The sequence below is a fragment of the Procambarus clarkii genome, chromosome 40, assembly GCF_040958095.1.
Source record: "Procambarus clarkii isolate CNS0578487 chromosome 40, FALCON_Pclarkii_2.0, whole genome shotgun sequence".
In the NCBI taxonomy this organism is placed as follows: Eukaryota; Metazoa; Arthropoda; class Malacostraca; order Decapoda; family Cambaridae; genus Procambarus; species Procambarus clarkii.
In genome coordinates, this window is record NC_091189.1 from 4,653,294 (window position 1) to 4,669,002 (window position 15,709).

The window sequence follows — 15,709 nt, forward strand, 5'->3', positions numbered from 1 at the left end:
CTCACCAGCTTTAAGTGTCGTGGTGCCGGGGTGCTGGCGGGGCCGGCGCCACCTCCGCTTACCACACAGCCGCAGCCTGGTCATATATACCCGTCTCTTAAGCGTGACTACAGTTATCCCTAGAGAACCTTCAATACCGTGGAGGTGGACCGCCTCCACGATACATTCACCCTGATGCCATCACGACCTGGTCACCCAGACTGGTTGAGCTAAGGATGATGTAGCCGTGGAGACTGTGGCAGCGAGGCTCCCCGCCCTGGTGGCGGTGGGGCGGCTACTGCGGCGGTGAGAGTATCCAGGGGCGCTCCAGGTGCACCACGCACACGCCATCATGGCAACACCCCACACCTCCTGTGTGTGTGTGTGTGTGTGTGTGTGTGTGTGTGTGTGTGTGTGTGTGTGGAGGCAGTGTTGCCAGCGGTTACTCTATAACAAGTCTCACTCTCCTTCACACTACGTCATTAAATCTGATGTCAATTATTATCAGTGCAGTTAATTGCTAAGCCAGCGTACAAGCTGGGGCAAGCAGGGCTATCGAACATTTACGCAAGCCATTACGAAACCTGTACATCTTCACTTAATCATGGCAATTCTGTTTACATTTATTAAACAGCATTAAAAGGCTCACAACCCATGGTTATTATAAACAATCTCGTGGTAATTCGTAGCCCTTAAACTGTTTAATAAATATAAACAAAGTCACGATGAGAAAAGATGCACAGGTTTCGTAAGTACTTACGTAAATGGTTGATGAATCGTGGTGCCCGGTGACAGCAAAGTGTCCAGGTGGGCCCGCAGTGCTCAGTAAAGGTGTCACATCCGTAATAATACCTCATAATAACACCGTTGGTGACAGAGATCATCATGACTCCTACTCTTTAGTAATGGGTTATAATATAACACAGCGACTACACCTGTAATATATAAAGCATATACAAAGATGCATGTAACGTGTCCCGAACGTGATCAGCATGTGTCCAGTACGTGTCTACCACGTGTCCAGTACATATCCAGTAAGTGTCCAGCACGTGTCCAGTACGTGTCTACCACGTGTCCAGCACATATCCAGTAAGTGTCCAGTACGTGTCTACCACGTGTCCAGCACATATCCAGTAAGTGTCCAGCACGTGTCCAGTACGTGTCTACCACGTGTCCAGAACGTATCCAGTGATTGTCCAGTACGTGTCTAGCACATGTACAGCACGTGTCCAGTACGTGTTTAGCACGTGTCCACGTTTAACCAGAGTCAATGAACGTGAGAAAAACAAAGTTTAATAATATACTTGAAATGTTGGCAAAGGCACTGAGGTGGGGGGTGAGGAGTCATTAACCGATCCCGTTGGCCTCTGCTGCTAGATACTACTGTTGCTATATAAGCCTACTTCTGTTGCTATATAGGTCTACTACTGTTGTCATTACTAGGCCTACTACTGTCACTATCACTGCCACATTACTACAACGTTTACCAGTATATATCACCACTCAAATTGCAAGCAATGTCAACATTTTTTTGTTTTACTCTGCCGCAGGCCTCTTAGGCCAGCCAGAGTCGTAGGTTCATAAGCGCTTATCAGAGCTACAGAGGGGGGAGAGGTGCGTAGTGTGTATGGTGGCTGGGGGGTTTCTGGGAGAGGGGGGGGGGGTGAAGGTGAAGGTCCTGGCCAGTAATCAATAGACAGCACGTGCACAGCCGCCACGCCCCACCACCACCACACCCTGGCCCCCCACCACACCCTGGCCCCACCACCACCACACCCTGGCCCCACCACCACCACACACTGGCGGGTTACCGGCAGAAAACACTAAACTTGGTAACAGAGTACCTGGCGGACGTATAACAAAGAGTTTCAGTCAAAGAGTAGTCGAGCTGGAGGTATGTGACTGGTGGTGCCCCGAGACTCGGTCCTGGGGCCCCCCAAGGCTCGGTCCTGGGGCCCCCCAAGGCTCGGTCCTGGGGCCCCCCAAGGCTCGATCCTGGGGCCCCCCAAGGCTCGGTCCTGGGGCCCCCCAAGGCTCGGTCCTGGGGCCCCCCAAGGCTCGGTCCTGGGGCCCCCCAAGGCTCGGTCCTGGGGCCCCCCAAGGCTCGGTCCTGGGGCCCCCCAAGGCTCGGTCCTGGGGTCCCCCAAGGCTCGGTCCTGGGGCCCCCCAAGGCTCGGTCCTGGGGCCCCCCGAGGCTCGGTCCTGGGGCCCCCCGAGGCTCGGTCCTGGGGCCCCCCCGAGGCTCGGTCCTGGGGCCTCCCCGAGGCTCGGTCCTGGGGCCCCCCGAGGCTCGGTCCTGAGGCCCCCCGAGGCTCGGTCCTGGGGCCCCCCAAGGCTCGGTCCTGGGGCCCCCCAAGGCTCGGTCCTGTGACCATTGCTGTTCCTGATTTATGAGAGTGAGTTACCCGAAAGCGTGCTGTACAGTGTTGCAGATGATATTAAGCTAATAAGGAATGTAAAAACTGTTTAGAATTAAAGGAAGACTCTGGCAGACTCCAGGAGTGGGCTGATAAATGGCCTGTAGAAAGTTTTTTTTTTTTTAATTTTGCCCCGAGGGGCGAGTTTATTGGGCAGCGCCACTTATCCTGTAAGTGGACATACCGCCATAGCAACATGTACAACACTCCCCAATCGGAAGAAAACCCGCTGGGTTGTTCATCCTGTCACTTGTACCCAGACACAGCTGGAACTTGCTTAACTGTCTCAAGTGAACAGCTCCTCAAACTAGAAGATTAACATCTGTCAACCCATACAATCTTACGTTATCTTGCGGGAGCAAAATGGGGGAATCTTTTAAGAACAGTATCAATATTTGACAAATAGTGTTTTCCTAACTCAAACAATGAGAGGTGTATTATTCTACACATATTTCTAATGTCTCTCAGGTGTTCACATTCACGTACATAGTGGTCAAGGCGGTGTCCGTCACTCTCATCACAGATTCTGCAACTTCGCTGATCAAGTGTTGTTTCCATTCCGTATCTCCATGGATATTTGTATCCAAGACGAATTCTCGCTATTACTGATTCTCTCCCGCGGCCACCTCCTCTTCGTCCATAATGATTGGGATTGCCAGCTGGTATACAGATTCCTGAGCCTACTGGGCTCTATCATATCTACATTTGAAACTGTGTATGGAGTCAGCCTCCACCACATCACTTCCTAATGCATTCCATTTATTAACTACTCTGACACTGATAAAATTCTAACGTCTCTGTGGCTCATCTGGGTACTAAGTTTCCACCTGTGTTCCCTTGTTCGTGTCCCACCCGTGCTGAAGAGTTTGTCTTTGTCCACCCTGTCAATTCCCCTGAGAATTTTGTAGGTGGTTATCATGTCTCCCCTTACTCTTCTGTTTTCCAGTGACGTGAGGTTCAGCTCCTTTAGCCTTTCCTCGTAGCTCATACCCTTATGTTGCATCCCCCTTTACCCTTATGTTACATCCCCCTTTACCCTTATGTTGCATCCCCATTTACCCTTATGTTGCATCCCCCTTTACCCTTATGTTGCATCCCCCTTTACCCTTATGTTGCATCCCCATTTACCCTAGCATCTAGATGCTAGAGACTTTATCAGTCCTTCAGGTCTTGCTATTTATCCAAATATTTTATTTTGTCCCAGTTGGCATACAGGTTCCTGAGACGCTCATCCCCCAGCCCCACCCTGACAATTATAATGACATAGTAATGACGACAGTAGGCCTAGTAATGACAACAGTAGGCCTGGTAATGACAACAGTAGGCCTAGTAATGACAACAGTAGGCCTAGTAATGACAACAGTAGGCCTAGTAATGACAACAGTAGGCCTAGTAATGACAACAGTAGGCCTGGTAATGACAACAGTAGGTCTGGTAATGACGACAGTAGGCCTAGTAATGACAACAGTAGACCTAGTAATGACAACAGTAGGCCTAGTAATGACAACAGTAGGCCTAGTAATGACAACAGTAGGCCTGGTAATGACAGCAGCACTGTCTCGCACCCACACTTCCTAAATATTATTGACACCAATGCTGAGAAAAACCACAAGTTAATTTTCCATTTACATTGTTACCAATACCCTTGACTCTTGCTCCGGGAGCCCGTACCCACCATCTCCTCCTGCCCTGGGGGCATAATCTTACCCCCTCTATCTTGCCCTCTCAGTTGTCTTACCTGAGAGGGCAAAAACTATCAATATATTCTCTTCTTCCTTATTCATTCCTCCTTACTTGTCTGTGAAATTTCTTTTAACCGCGACACCGAACTCTCTTGGAAATGTTGCAATAGTGTTACTCTCTTATATACAGCATCAGTATATAAGTTATATAAGGTATATAATATTTGGGTAATATTCTTTGAGGTATATTACGACCTTCTTGCGCTCACCTACTACCAGCAGGTCGTCATCAAGGAGCTCCTTATACCTCGTCTCGGGACCATCCACTTGTGTGGCTGCACACTCAGTGCTTGAGATGGAAAGAGATAGTGCAGGGAGAGACAGAAAGACCCGAGCACATCCGGATAGTATATTTACAAATCATAACAATCACCCACGATTGAAAAAAATCATTAGTGTACCGAATCATTCTGGTGACTGCAACGCACGGATCCCGCTCGCTTTCCCTTCATTCAATTTCCTTTCCTTTGTCACCTGTGTGACGACGGTTCCCCACCGGAAAAAAAATCTTATGATAAAAAAAGTCATTCTTCCACTAGTGAAGCCAAGTGGAAAATACTAATTTTGCGGTAATCTGACTCTCTCATCTCTTTTTTTTTTTTACCTCGAATTTTTTGTCGCGAGATTCATGTAATTTAGTAAGAGAAGACTTGGTGCGTGGCGGTGAGTGGCAGCTAATGAGGCGTGCTTGGTGGCCGCTTGAGCAGCACCAGTAGTAAGAGTAGCAGCACCAGCACTTTAGTGTGCCCAGTAATTCTGTTGCATGGTGTTCTGTTACATATAGGCATGGCGACCATTCAAACTGATTCGCATAAATGTTACTCATTGAATGTGGTTTGATGAAATATCTGTGCCTAGAAAGGTCAGCGAGTGCTGTTGGGAATGGGTTAAGGGTTTTAAGATTTCCAATTCTTTTAACAGTCATGTGGCCTAATGGTGAAAGTACTGGACACGTTAAGGTGCCTGGAGCCCCTGGCTGTCTGGGTTCGAATCCTTCTGGGGTGAAGAGTTTTCTGTTATATATATATATATATATATATATATATATATATATATATATATATATATATATATATATATATATATATATATATATATATATATATATATATATATATATATATATATATATATATATATATAATATAACCCCCCCCCCCCCCCCCCGTGATAAGAAACGCGCCCAACCATTTCTGTCCCGCCCGGGATTCCCGTATTGTACGTTGAGAACGAAGCCAACTGTACTACCGAGGCCCTCTATTTAGACGTAATTATGAAATCATTAGCAGATCCACCATTTTCCCTGGAGGTTAGCGGATGAGGGTTCACCAACGAGTGATATTTAATTAATACTTCCTGTTATCGGGACAGGAAGCCTGTATTTAGGTTTATCGAGGTCGCCCTAGGCCACCTACTGACCTTCCTCAGGACGCAACCCACAACAGTTGTCTAACTCCCGGGTTTGCTTTATTGCTAGGTGAACAGAGGCATCAGGTGAAAGGAAACGTGGCCAACTGTGTTTATCTTGCTTGGAGATTGAACTCAAGACCCTCGATCGATTGTGACCTGAGGACGTAGCCCACTGTGCTACAGGATCCATTTCTTTTGAAGGATTTCCCCAAAAAATAGAACTGTGGGGAGATATATGGAAGACCTTATAGGTCGCGTAAGTACAATCAAGCCGGTGTTGCTCCGTAACTATTAATATAGAGATATGTGAAAACAATTGAGTTATCGCCAACTCATGTGTGTCCAATTTTCCAAGTCAATGAAAATACAATGTATATATACTTTATTTTGCTTTTACGATGATCAGAATGAAAAACAATATGGAGGTTAAATTATATAGTTGGTAATGATATGTATATATGTAATAATCTTATTATTGTTGCACCTCGTCAAGTGACAAGCTTTCTCCCGTCTCCAGTCACGCCAATTAGGCGATTATGTCGTTAGAGTCCACACAATAGACTCACTCGGCCAATGTTTTCTCCTTTTATCATTCAGACTTTGTTAGTAACTGATAAGGAAGGCAGTTCGTAGATTCCACAACGTGGAGATAGGTATACCCCTAGAAGGTATATAGTTACTTCCTAGTATGTGGATCACCGTAACAGTTGTTGGGGCCTCCAACCACTGTCCCTTACCCGGCGATCACAAATTGCATTTATTTTAGTCACTCCACCTAATTTACAGTGAGCAGTAAACCGCACATTAGTTCCGTTGGTTTGTGCGGGTGGTGGTGCAGGAGGGTGGAGCAGCTGATGTGTGGAACAGGTCGGGTAGTGGAGCGAAGCCTCGTTGAGCAGATGTCGTATATATATATATTGTACCTGAATGGCGGCAAACGGTTACACTGTGTGGCAGGACTTGTTGTCTTCATCATCTCGGCAGCTCCCCGGCAGTTTAATGATACGAACATTAGTACTCTTTGGTGAACTTTAAGCAAAAAGTGCAAGTTGTCAAGAGCATCGGCCAGTTATGGCAGGAACAAGCAGTGTCGTTTTTCTCTCTCTGGTAAGTGTTATACAAGCCACGTAATTTAAGCATAATTCCTGTTGTCAAGCTTTTAGAGGTCTTCCCTCTAGGCCAACTTCTGACCTTCTCTAGGTTGTAACCCATAATAATATTGCCTCTCAAGGTGAAAGGAAGTGTGCCACACAGTTTGTCCTGATTTTACGTGACTTCTAAATGTATATGGGCGTCATAATGTAATAACCTGAGAGGTGTTTTCGTTAGAACATATAAACACGCAGACACTTATTATAGTAACATGAGTAAGAGAAACAGAGGGAGGGGAATACCTAAGCTTTGACAAGTCACTGTTATTGTCACGTTGTTTACAGGAAACTTTCAGTAATAAGACGATGCTTGGCTAATAAGTACGTCCACATAGTCTCTAATAAAAATATAAATACAAAATAATTAATTTAAATATATATATAATATATATATCTGTATATATATATATATCTGTATAGTCCATATTTTATCTAATACAATATTAAGGTGGTAAAGTAACGTAACTGATCAGTACTGACTTTCGAATCTTATAAGAAACGACGCATAATGCCAGTACCTTCCTATCCAGCTCAGTATGAGATGTTTGGGTAGTCAGTTATCAGCAAACTGTGCTGGCTTAAGGTATTGCGTGGCATTTGGTTGATCATCTATGTATATGATAGACGAGTGGCGCAAAAATGCTGCTCAAGGGAATGTCATTATGAAGCAATGTGGGTGGAAGATGGGACGTCTTCACAGATACGTATCGGCGTGTTGCTCCACGCCATTCTCATAACCAATAACCAAATGTTCATTAAGCTATCCGATAAGCCCCACATTTGAAAGAAAACACACTATAAGCATAAAAATTAAGTTAATTACAGAAGGCCTATTGGCCCCTATGTTTTAGCTTTTATCGAGATCCATCCACTTTCATATATACTGTGTCTAGACTATGCCTGAAATAAGTCATCCGGCGTCAGAAAAGATATGATTGTATCGATAAGAAAAGTATTCCCTCGGTATAATAAGATACTGAGAACAGACAGGGGGAACAAGGATACTTCAAATTGATAGAGTAAGACATAAGGACAGAGATGGAAATTAGAAAGCAAATGAGTCAAAGGAATGATAAGGAAATACGCTTACCCAGTATGGGTGATAAAGTGGAAGACATTGAAGAAAATTGTGTAAGCCTTCTCCATCCACAACTTTTAATGCCAGATTAAGGCCTTTAAGGCCAATAGAGGATTCAAATGTCAGAATAGTTAAATTATAATGTAACAGATACAACAAAGCTAATAGGCTAGGCATAAAAAACTAGCCTCACTACTCTTTACACTGATAGGCAGGTCTACACATACACACAAATTGGCAGTTTCTTTTATCTGATGCCATGGTTCATTTAGCAGTAAAACGAATACCTTGGACTTAAGACATCCTCAACTCTTAGCCTGTCTAAGGAATAAAGAGCTTGCTCAATCCCTTTTCATATGAAAGGTTTCTAATTCCTGTATTTAATTGTCATCCATTGCTGAATGTATTAGAGAGAATTTATGTCCATTCTAAAGTAGTGACCAAAATTGAATTACATAATCTAACTGGGGCCCAACAAGAGCAAGATATACCTAGTAGTTGTAAATAACATTGATTTATTGCTACTGTTGCTAGAAATACAATAATTTAAGTATCCTACTTGCTGCCTTATTCCTAACATGTGTACTGTATATACTTTTGCCTTTAACTTTCTACTAACCATTGACCTCTATCAGCTGATTATGTTCTAGCTTCCTTGAACAGTGTTTTGCTCTCTTCCTATGATTGAATCACATGTCTAAATACAAATAATTTCTAAAAACAGAGCCAAAGCACCTAACCTATTCCTAGTCTAACTATACTCAATTTTATATTATGCATAAATATTAATTAGGTATACATATATACAGTAGTTAGAATGGAGACCTATGCATGATCATAAATTTACTTTGTTTTCTCTCAACATGCGACATAACGATATAGTACATGGTGCAGTACAACAATATACTTATTTTATTGCTTAAGAATTATAAAGTCCACAACCCAGCAGTTAATAAAGTCTTATGATTACTGTACTCGCATTTACGTTCTAAGTGTTAGAATTAATCTAATAAGCATCTTGAGTAGATTGTTCATTATAAAGGCACAGCAATGTAAAACTAATGTAATGTCTCCCACAGGTGTTTCTGAGTCTGGTCAGAGCCTTTGCTTTCACAAATCATTTTAAGGTAAGATAATAAACTTATTATTTAGATACTCAGTTGGGATTCTGTGAATCTTGTCCCAAATGTCTTTGTATAATAGTTAATACCATATATATATATGGTCACTTGCCAAGGAATCGGAGGCAAAGAGACAGAGAAGGAAAGCCAGTAGCCAGGAAGACAGACCAGAATCGGACTTCGTTTGTGCTCGGTGTGGGAAGGACTGCCACTCTCGGATTGGCCTCATCAGTCACACCAGACGCTGCACCAGAATTGACAACTAGGGCGCAACTCCATAGTCTCCCGAGACTGAAGGATGCCTAATATATATATATATATATATATAACTAAAATCTTGTGAAAGAAGCAATTGCAGCATTAAGAATTTTCAATCATGTTTAGTATGAATAAACTCCTCTACTCACAGCTGATTACAGGTATTAAAAAATCATGTGAATTGTATGTCTCGGTATAGATACTGTACAGGTATATGGCTCACTGGATATGGTGAGGGACAAGGCTGGGTTGAAGCATTTTGTAAAGAATTGAATATGGTTGCTCATGATATGGCAATTAAATAGGAGCCATTAATCTGTGTAACTAGTTAATGAAGACTAACTTGCTTACCTAAAGAGTGAGTGGAGAGGGAAGGAGGGGGTGGAGTGACACCCAAACACCACTAGGAAACCTATCTAGTTCTATTAAAAAAAGAATAAAATAGTTTACAGTAGTATGAGCTTATTACACACAAGTTTCAGGTAAAAAATCTGGCCTTAGATGCCACAACTTCTTTAATAACATGCCATATCTCTCTTCAGATTGGTCTACACTTGGGAACCAGCTCCGGGAAGCAAGACCATAACCACCACTACTGTACAGATTCTCGTGAGCAGCTCCTCAAGAACCTCTATGTGGATTACTTCCATTCCTTGGGTCCCTGTATTACTTCTGATGGTAGCAAAGTGTACACCTTTAGGAACACTGATCAAAGCAGTGGTGACAATACCCACACCTACTCCTCTCTGTGTGCAAAAGTGCCCACAATATGCAAACTTTCTCATCAAAGGTAAGCTGTGCCTCCACCCTCTCAAAGGAAAGTGCAGATTTACTTGTGTAATTGTCTTAATGGCATTCATGTCATACATTTAGTTATTATGGGAATATAACAGCAGCATCTGTAAACTTTTTGTGAGTTGAATGCCAGTTTATGTGGAAGTGAGTGGGAGGGGAATATGAAAAAAGAACATTTACCATACTCGATACATAAAATGTATCTGGTCAAAATTTATATACAGTACTTGGTATTGAAGATTATGAAAAGGATTGCAGATGGGTTTAAAAATAATTATTTGTTATCGGTATGGACCAGAATAGCCGTAACTGAAATTTAAATTGACCATGTTAATTTTTCACATGTAATTTACGTGCAGTATTAGAGCATTAATGATTAATTAAGAGTATTAAGGTGACCTCCAGTAAGCACATTTAATATTTTGCATAAGCAAATGTGAGGCAGAACAAATAATAACAATCTATGCAAAATTAGTAGGTGATTAGGCATATTAGTTAATTTGAATATAATATTCAAATTAACTGTATTGTATAACTATTCTGATGATAATTTGCAAAATGGGAACTTGGTGAGTAATAAGTACGATGATATGCAAGTCAAGGTAAGACTATGTATATTTATTTAGAGGGAATAGGAGCAAGTGGGAGAATGTAAAGTAACTTCAGGCTAGTTGTGTTTCGAGTTTTCAAGAAGTTCTGCTGTAATAAGAAATAAATGGTTATTTTCCCAGAGAAGCAATGGGGCAGCATTGCTGCCTCTTTAACTTGTAATTTATAGGAAATCAGTTTGAGAGCCTATATCCAGACAACTATGCATTAATTTTTTTTTTTTTTTTTTTACTCTGCTTCAGGGCATGTCTTCTGACCATTTGTGTTCACGTAAAATATTTTGCAAGGCCTCCATATAATTTTCATTTTCAGTTTGACCACATAAAATTTACACGTCGGTATAATGTGTGAACTTGATGTGGTTCATGGTGTCGTCTGTCATTTATTTATATTACGAAAAGGGTTGGCCCTAAACTGAAATCTTGCAATACCTGTACTCTGCATGATTTTTACCAGTAGGATTTGATCCTAGTTAGAAAGATTGTGTTCCAACCAGTTTTATCCATTCCAGTATTTTACAGCTGATTGCATATACTAGTACTTGTAGTTTGTGGGCCTATTTTTTCATATAGAAACTTGTCAAAAGCTTTAGAGAACTCAATGTTCTTGTCAAAAACTTTGTTAACATACACATACACTACATTGACAGGAAGTCTTTTGGTTTTGATTAACATTTCCAGAAATGTAAGTAGGTTTGCTAGGAAGGATTTCTTTTTGGCAAAGCTATGTTGATGCTTTTACAAGTCTGTGAACAGATATGTAGTCTGTGAAAGTTAAGCAGTTGCCAATTGCTTGTAACAATAAATAGAAATGTGACAAAAGTAATGTACTCGGCAGTTATGGATTACCGGAGAAATATGCCATTTTAACTATAACCCTCTATGATGAATAGCTGTCTTAAAGGTTAAGAGAATCATTCCACCAAATGTTAATTTACCTTTTTTTCCATAAGAAAAACCTAGCTTTCCTGCAACAATTTAAACTAATTATAATAATTATCAATTTTAAACATCTGTTTAAACCCAAAAGCTTAATTTTAAGAAGAATACTGTACAGTACTGTACAATAAATAAAAAATTATTACACAGGTTTTGAGAGTATGGACCTTGGTTATAGTTATTGTATTTGTTTTATTGACAGTGGCCACCGGACCTTGGAGGCAGGGCAGATGGTGAAGACATTTCGTGACAATATCAGAAGACTTTACCACCCGATAACAAGTCACGGCTCTCCTCTCGCCATACCCCCACCCACCTTGGTGAGCACACTACCTTTACTGTCCATGATAAAAATGGTGGCAGTAATGTGAAAACTACATTACTGTACTTTGTTGTTAAACGTTACAATTATTTTAGCCATTAATAGACAATAAGTGTTATTTTATGCAGAGTTAAAATCCATGAATATACTGCATGAATTCATATACAGTATTGTATAGTACTGTAGCGCATTGAACTTGAGATGAAGTGTAGATTAAATTATGCATTTCACCAATTTACTTTTCCATTTATTTGAACAATATATAATTTGAACTATATTACTATACTATGAATTACAGTATTTGAACAATATATAATTCATTCGTGAGTAAATTTCCATGACTAATCATTCACTTTTAAGTAGCAACAAATTTTCAATGTAAACAGTACAGTATATCAGTCTCTAGTTTGAATTCTTTAAGATTGCCTGTTGTTTGTAACCTTCAAATTACTGCAAATTTGCTATGAATGTTAGTGGTTTTGAGATTGTACTACTGCATTAACAATAATATACTAATAAATGATACCTTATAAATAATTACTCTCACATTTTTGTGAGTTTATTTAGAAAACATGGGTAAACTATTTTACCCATGTTTTCTAAATAAAGAAAAGTTTCATACCATTTCCATACTATTGTGGTAGTGTCTGTACCCATAATGCCAGTCTTGCCTTGGCTAACTATATACAGTACTGTACATTATGTATAGATCAGTAATGTATTGCTCCACAAGGCTTGTATATTAACACTTAAGATGCCTTGGCAGGACCTGCGTAACTCCATGGGTCGCCCCCGGGATGAACCTATCGTCTACCAAACGGAATGTGGTCACAGACGGTGAGTAATGACTACTTAAAAAATAAATAAATAAATGAACAAGGTAATTGAATGTTGTGAAAATCTCTTTCGGGCGAGCCCCCAATAGTTTTCTGAGCACTTGGCACTTGTGCCACCAATTTTGAGGTGATTTCAAGGCATAGGATCCCCGCTGCCTGGTCCCGGTCCTTTTTGTTACACACCCTCGGGAAGCAGCCCGTAGCAGCTGTCCCAGGTACCTATTTACTGCTAGGTGAACAGGACCATCACAGGGTGAAAGAGGCTCTGCCCATTTATTACCGGCTCCACTGGGGATCAAACCCGGAATCTGAGGACTACGAATCCCAAGCACAATCCCCTCAGCTCTCAGGCCCTTGACAAGCCTTAAAATGTAAGACCAAGTCTTAACACGCTGTTTCTCTGAGAGGCATCCAGCCAGGACCAGAATCTAGATCACTGTGCTTGCCTATTGATGACGGGGGGGAGCAAGATCTAGCTCTTTTATGGCCACTGCCTAGCTGTTCATACCTGGTTCACTGATTACCTCTCTCAATATTAACATTTTCATCATATTTCTTTTTAAAATTGTGGATGGAATTGGTTTCTATCTACAACTTCTTCCTTCAATGCATTCTTCTTGTTTCCACTTGTACAAGAAATGGGAACCCTCCTTGCATTTCTTCGACGTGATTGCATATCCAGCTTCCACCAACATCCCCTTGTCCTACCTTTTTAATTTAAATAGGCTTCCTTTATCCACTTTATCTCTCAAGATCTTGTATCTAGTTTTATCTCCTCTGGTTTCTTCTATCCTCTAAGGTTGTGAGGCTGAGTTCTCTCAACTTGTCCTCATAGCTGAGGTCTCTCAATTCTGGTACTGGTCTAGTTGCAAACATGAACTTTCTCAAGTTTGTGTTTGCTTCACAAGGTGTAGGTTCCAAACTGGAGTTGTACTCTCAAGTACGGTAAAGGTATTGCAACAGGAGCAGAGGATCATAAGCAAACCACAAAACTGGGAAAATTAACCAGAAAGAATAGGCATAACAGACCAAATGATTGTTTTAAAAATATTGTCTCGAAGTATACAAGGAAAGTGATTGTTACTGTCAGGAATATATCCCGACTGATATGGCAGTCCAAGTCACCCGAGATCTCAAAATGACCTGCCTGGTTTTATCATTCTAGTACCCAACCCACTTCTAAAATATATGGAACTTATAGCTATGGATGGAATACTGTATATAAAATATGGAATGCTGTACCCAAACAATTAATGTTTTTTACTACTGGAATTATCAATTGCATAACAAGAGTGAAACAATGACCATAAACCCAACCTAAGACTAAATAGGCAATCCTATACCTAATTTAGTACATACTGTACAGTATATGTACAGGTACTACTGTATATTATTACATAGCCTTCCTGGTTTGGTGCCTTCTTTTGATAATTACTTACTCCTCCATCCTTATCCGTTGGCAGGCTTATTGGTCATCTGTCACTGGTAACAAACTGCATACTCTTAAGAGTTGTGTGTCCTCGTGGATGTCCTCCTACCACCATAACCGGCGATGGGAAACAGCTCTAGCGAGGTTGTGTATTGGCCATACTCGCTAAACTCGTGGTCACTTGATGGAGCGCCGCCCTGCTCCTTATTGTCCTCATTGTATTGTCCCTCTTACGGTCGTGCATATCCTTGTTGAATGTCCTGACTTCCGGGACAAACGTGTGTCTTGTTTTCCAACTGTCCCCCACAGTCGCTTGTCCCTCGTTAGTATTCTTGGTGACTGATACTTTTGATACTGTTCGCCTTGTGCGTTTCTGTTCTCGTATTGGCATTCTTGGTGATATTTGGCGCCCTCTGATTATTAATAATTGTTAATTATAATAATTGTTCCATAGTTTAAACTAAATTACAGTACAGAAATTTGCAAATTTTTAAAGGAACATGTAGAAATTTTAATGATGGTAATATATGGGTCTTGACAGGTGTTCCGAGCATGGAGTGTCAGTGTGTGACAGTGTCAAGGGTTTTGTATTCCCAGTGGTGGGTCAATCGGCTATCTCAAATACAACGGTTACCATCGTACAAGCATTTCCTGATCTTGTCCAACCAGTATTCTTCAGAAAATGCAGGTCAGCTGCTATATTTTTCTTATTGACCTTGGATGTTGGGATGTTATCATCCTAACAAAATACATTGTACTAGTATTTAAAAATATATATCGTGATGATTTTATTCTTATGTTCCGTTAAACACAGTTTATATTGCTTTAAAATGTACAATGTTTTTTAAATGTTTTATTCTTTTAGAACTGAAAATACGCAGATAGCACATGGAAAATGTGTCCAGGATTATCTCCCAGTTGGCTTCCTGGTGTCACCTACCTTGCCTGGAGCTGTGGTGGCTCAAGACTTTGTGATGGTTGAGTCTGGGTGCCATCTAGCAACAGAAGTGACCCATTATAGAGATAAACAGCTTCAGGATAATTTCACAACGGGGGTTTATACAAATATTGACAAAATGCGAGAAAGTGATAGACGATTATTTTAACCACTGTATAAAGAACGGAAGCAAAATGGCCCACGCAATTTTTATTTTGCAATGTTGAAGCTTTGCACTTGTTAATTCATAGTAAGCTTATTGATGTTTATTGCCTATAGGTGCCTTACTGTGTGATGCACATGTACGGCTCCCAGACCTCCACATCACAGTCGACACTTTTCCTTTTACGCACTTTTTTTTTTTTCTTATGTTTGTTAAATTTTCATAATACATACTGTATTCGCACTGAGTCAACCTTCACACTTTCTGAATTCTTTGTGCTTACCCCAGGCATTCCTACAACTGTCCCAGAGTTTATGTAGATAAACAGGAATTACACCCCTTCCCTCCAAAAAAAAAAAAAAGTTTCCCAAAAATTTATTTTACAAGTATCTTCATTCACCTTGATTAATATAGCCGTCATGTTTGATCTGATTGATGAGACCACAAAACATGATTTAGACATGTTGAATAAACCATTTGTATGGCTTATTTAAACCAAAACCATTTTTTTTATATTAATATAC

General features: G+C 40.9%; 1 protein-coding gene across 1 annotated transcript in view; it reads left to right on the top strand.

The window, feature by feature from the left end:
- The window catches only part of LOC123757830 (uncharacterized), a 160,063-nt gene extending 144,377 nt beyond the window's left edge, over window positions 1–15,686 (top strand). The window contains exons 3-9 of the mRNA XM_069338635.1: window positions 6,335–6,655; window positions 8,857–8,904; window positions 9,699–9,946; window positions 11,701–11,818; window positions 12,587–12,657; window positions 14,627–14,773; window positions 14,951–15,686. Coding sequence (XP_069194736.1) covers window positions 6,620–6,655; window positions 8,857–8,904; window positions 9,699–9,946; window positions 11,701–11,818; window positions 12,587–12,657; window positions 14,627–14,773; window positions 14,951–15,191 — 909 coding nt within the window. The 5' untranslated portion in view covers window positions 6,335–6,619 and the 3' untranslated portion in view covers window positions 15,192–15,686. The remainder of the gene's footprint in view (window positions 1–6,334; window positions 6,656–8,856; window positions 8,905–9,698; window positions 9,947–11,700; window positions 11,819–12,586; window positions 12,658–14,626; window positions 14,774–14,950) is intronic.
- The last annotated feature ends 23 nt before the right edge of the window (window positions 15,687–15,709 follow it).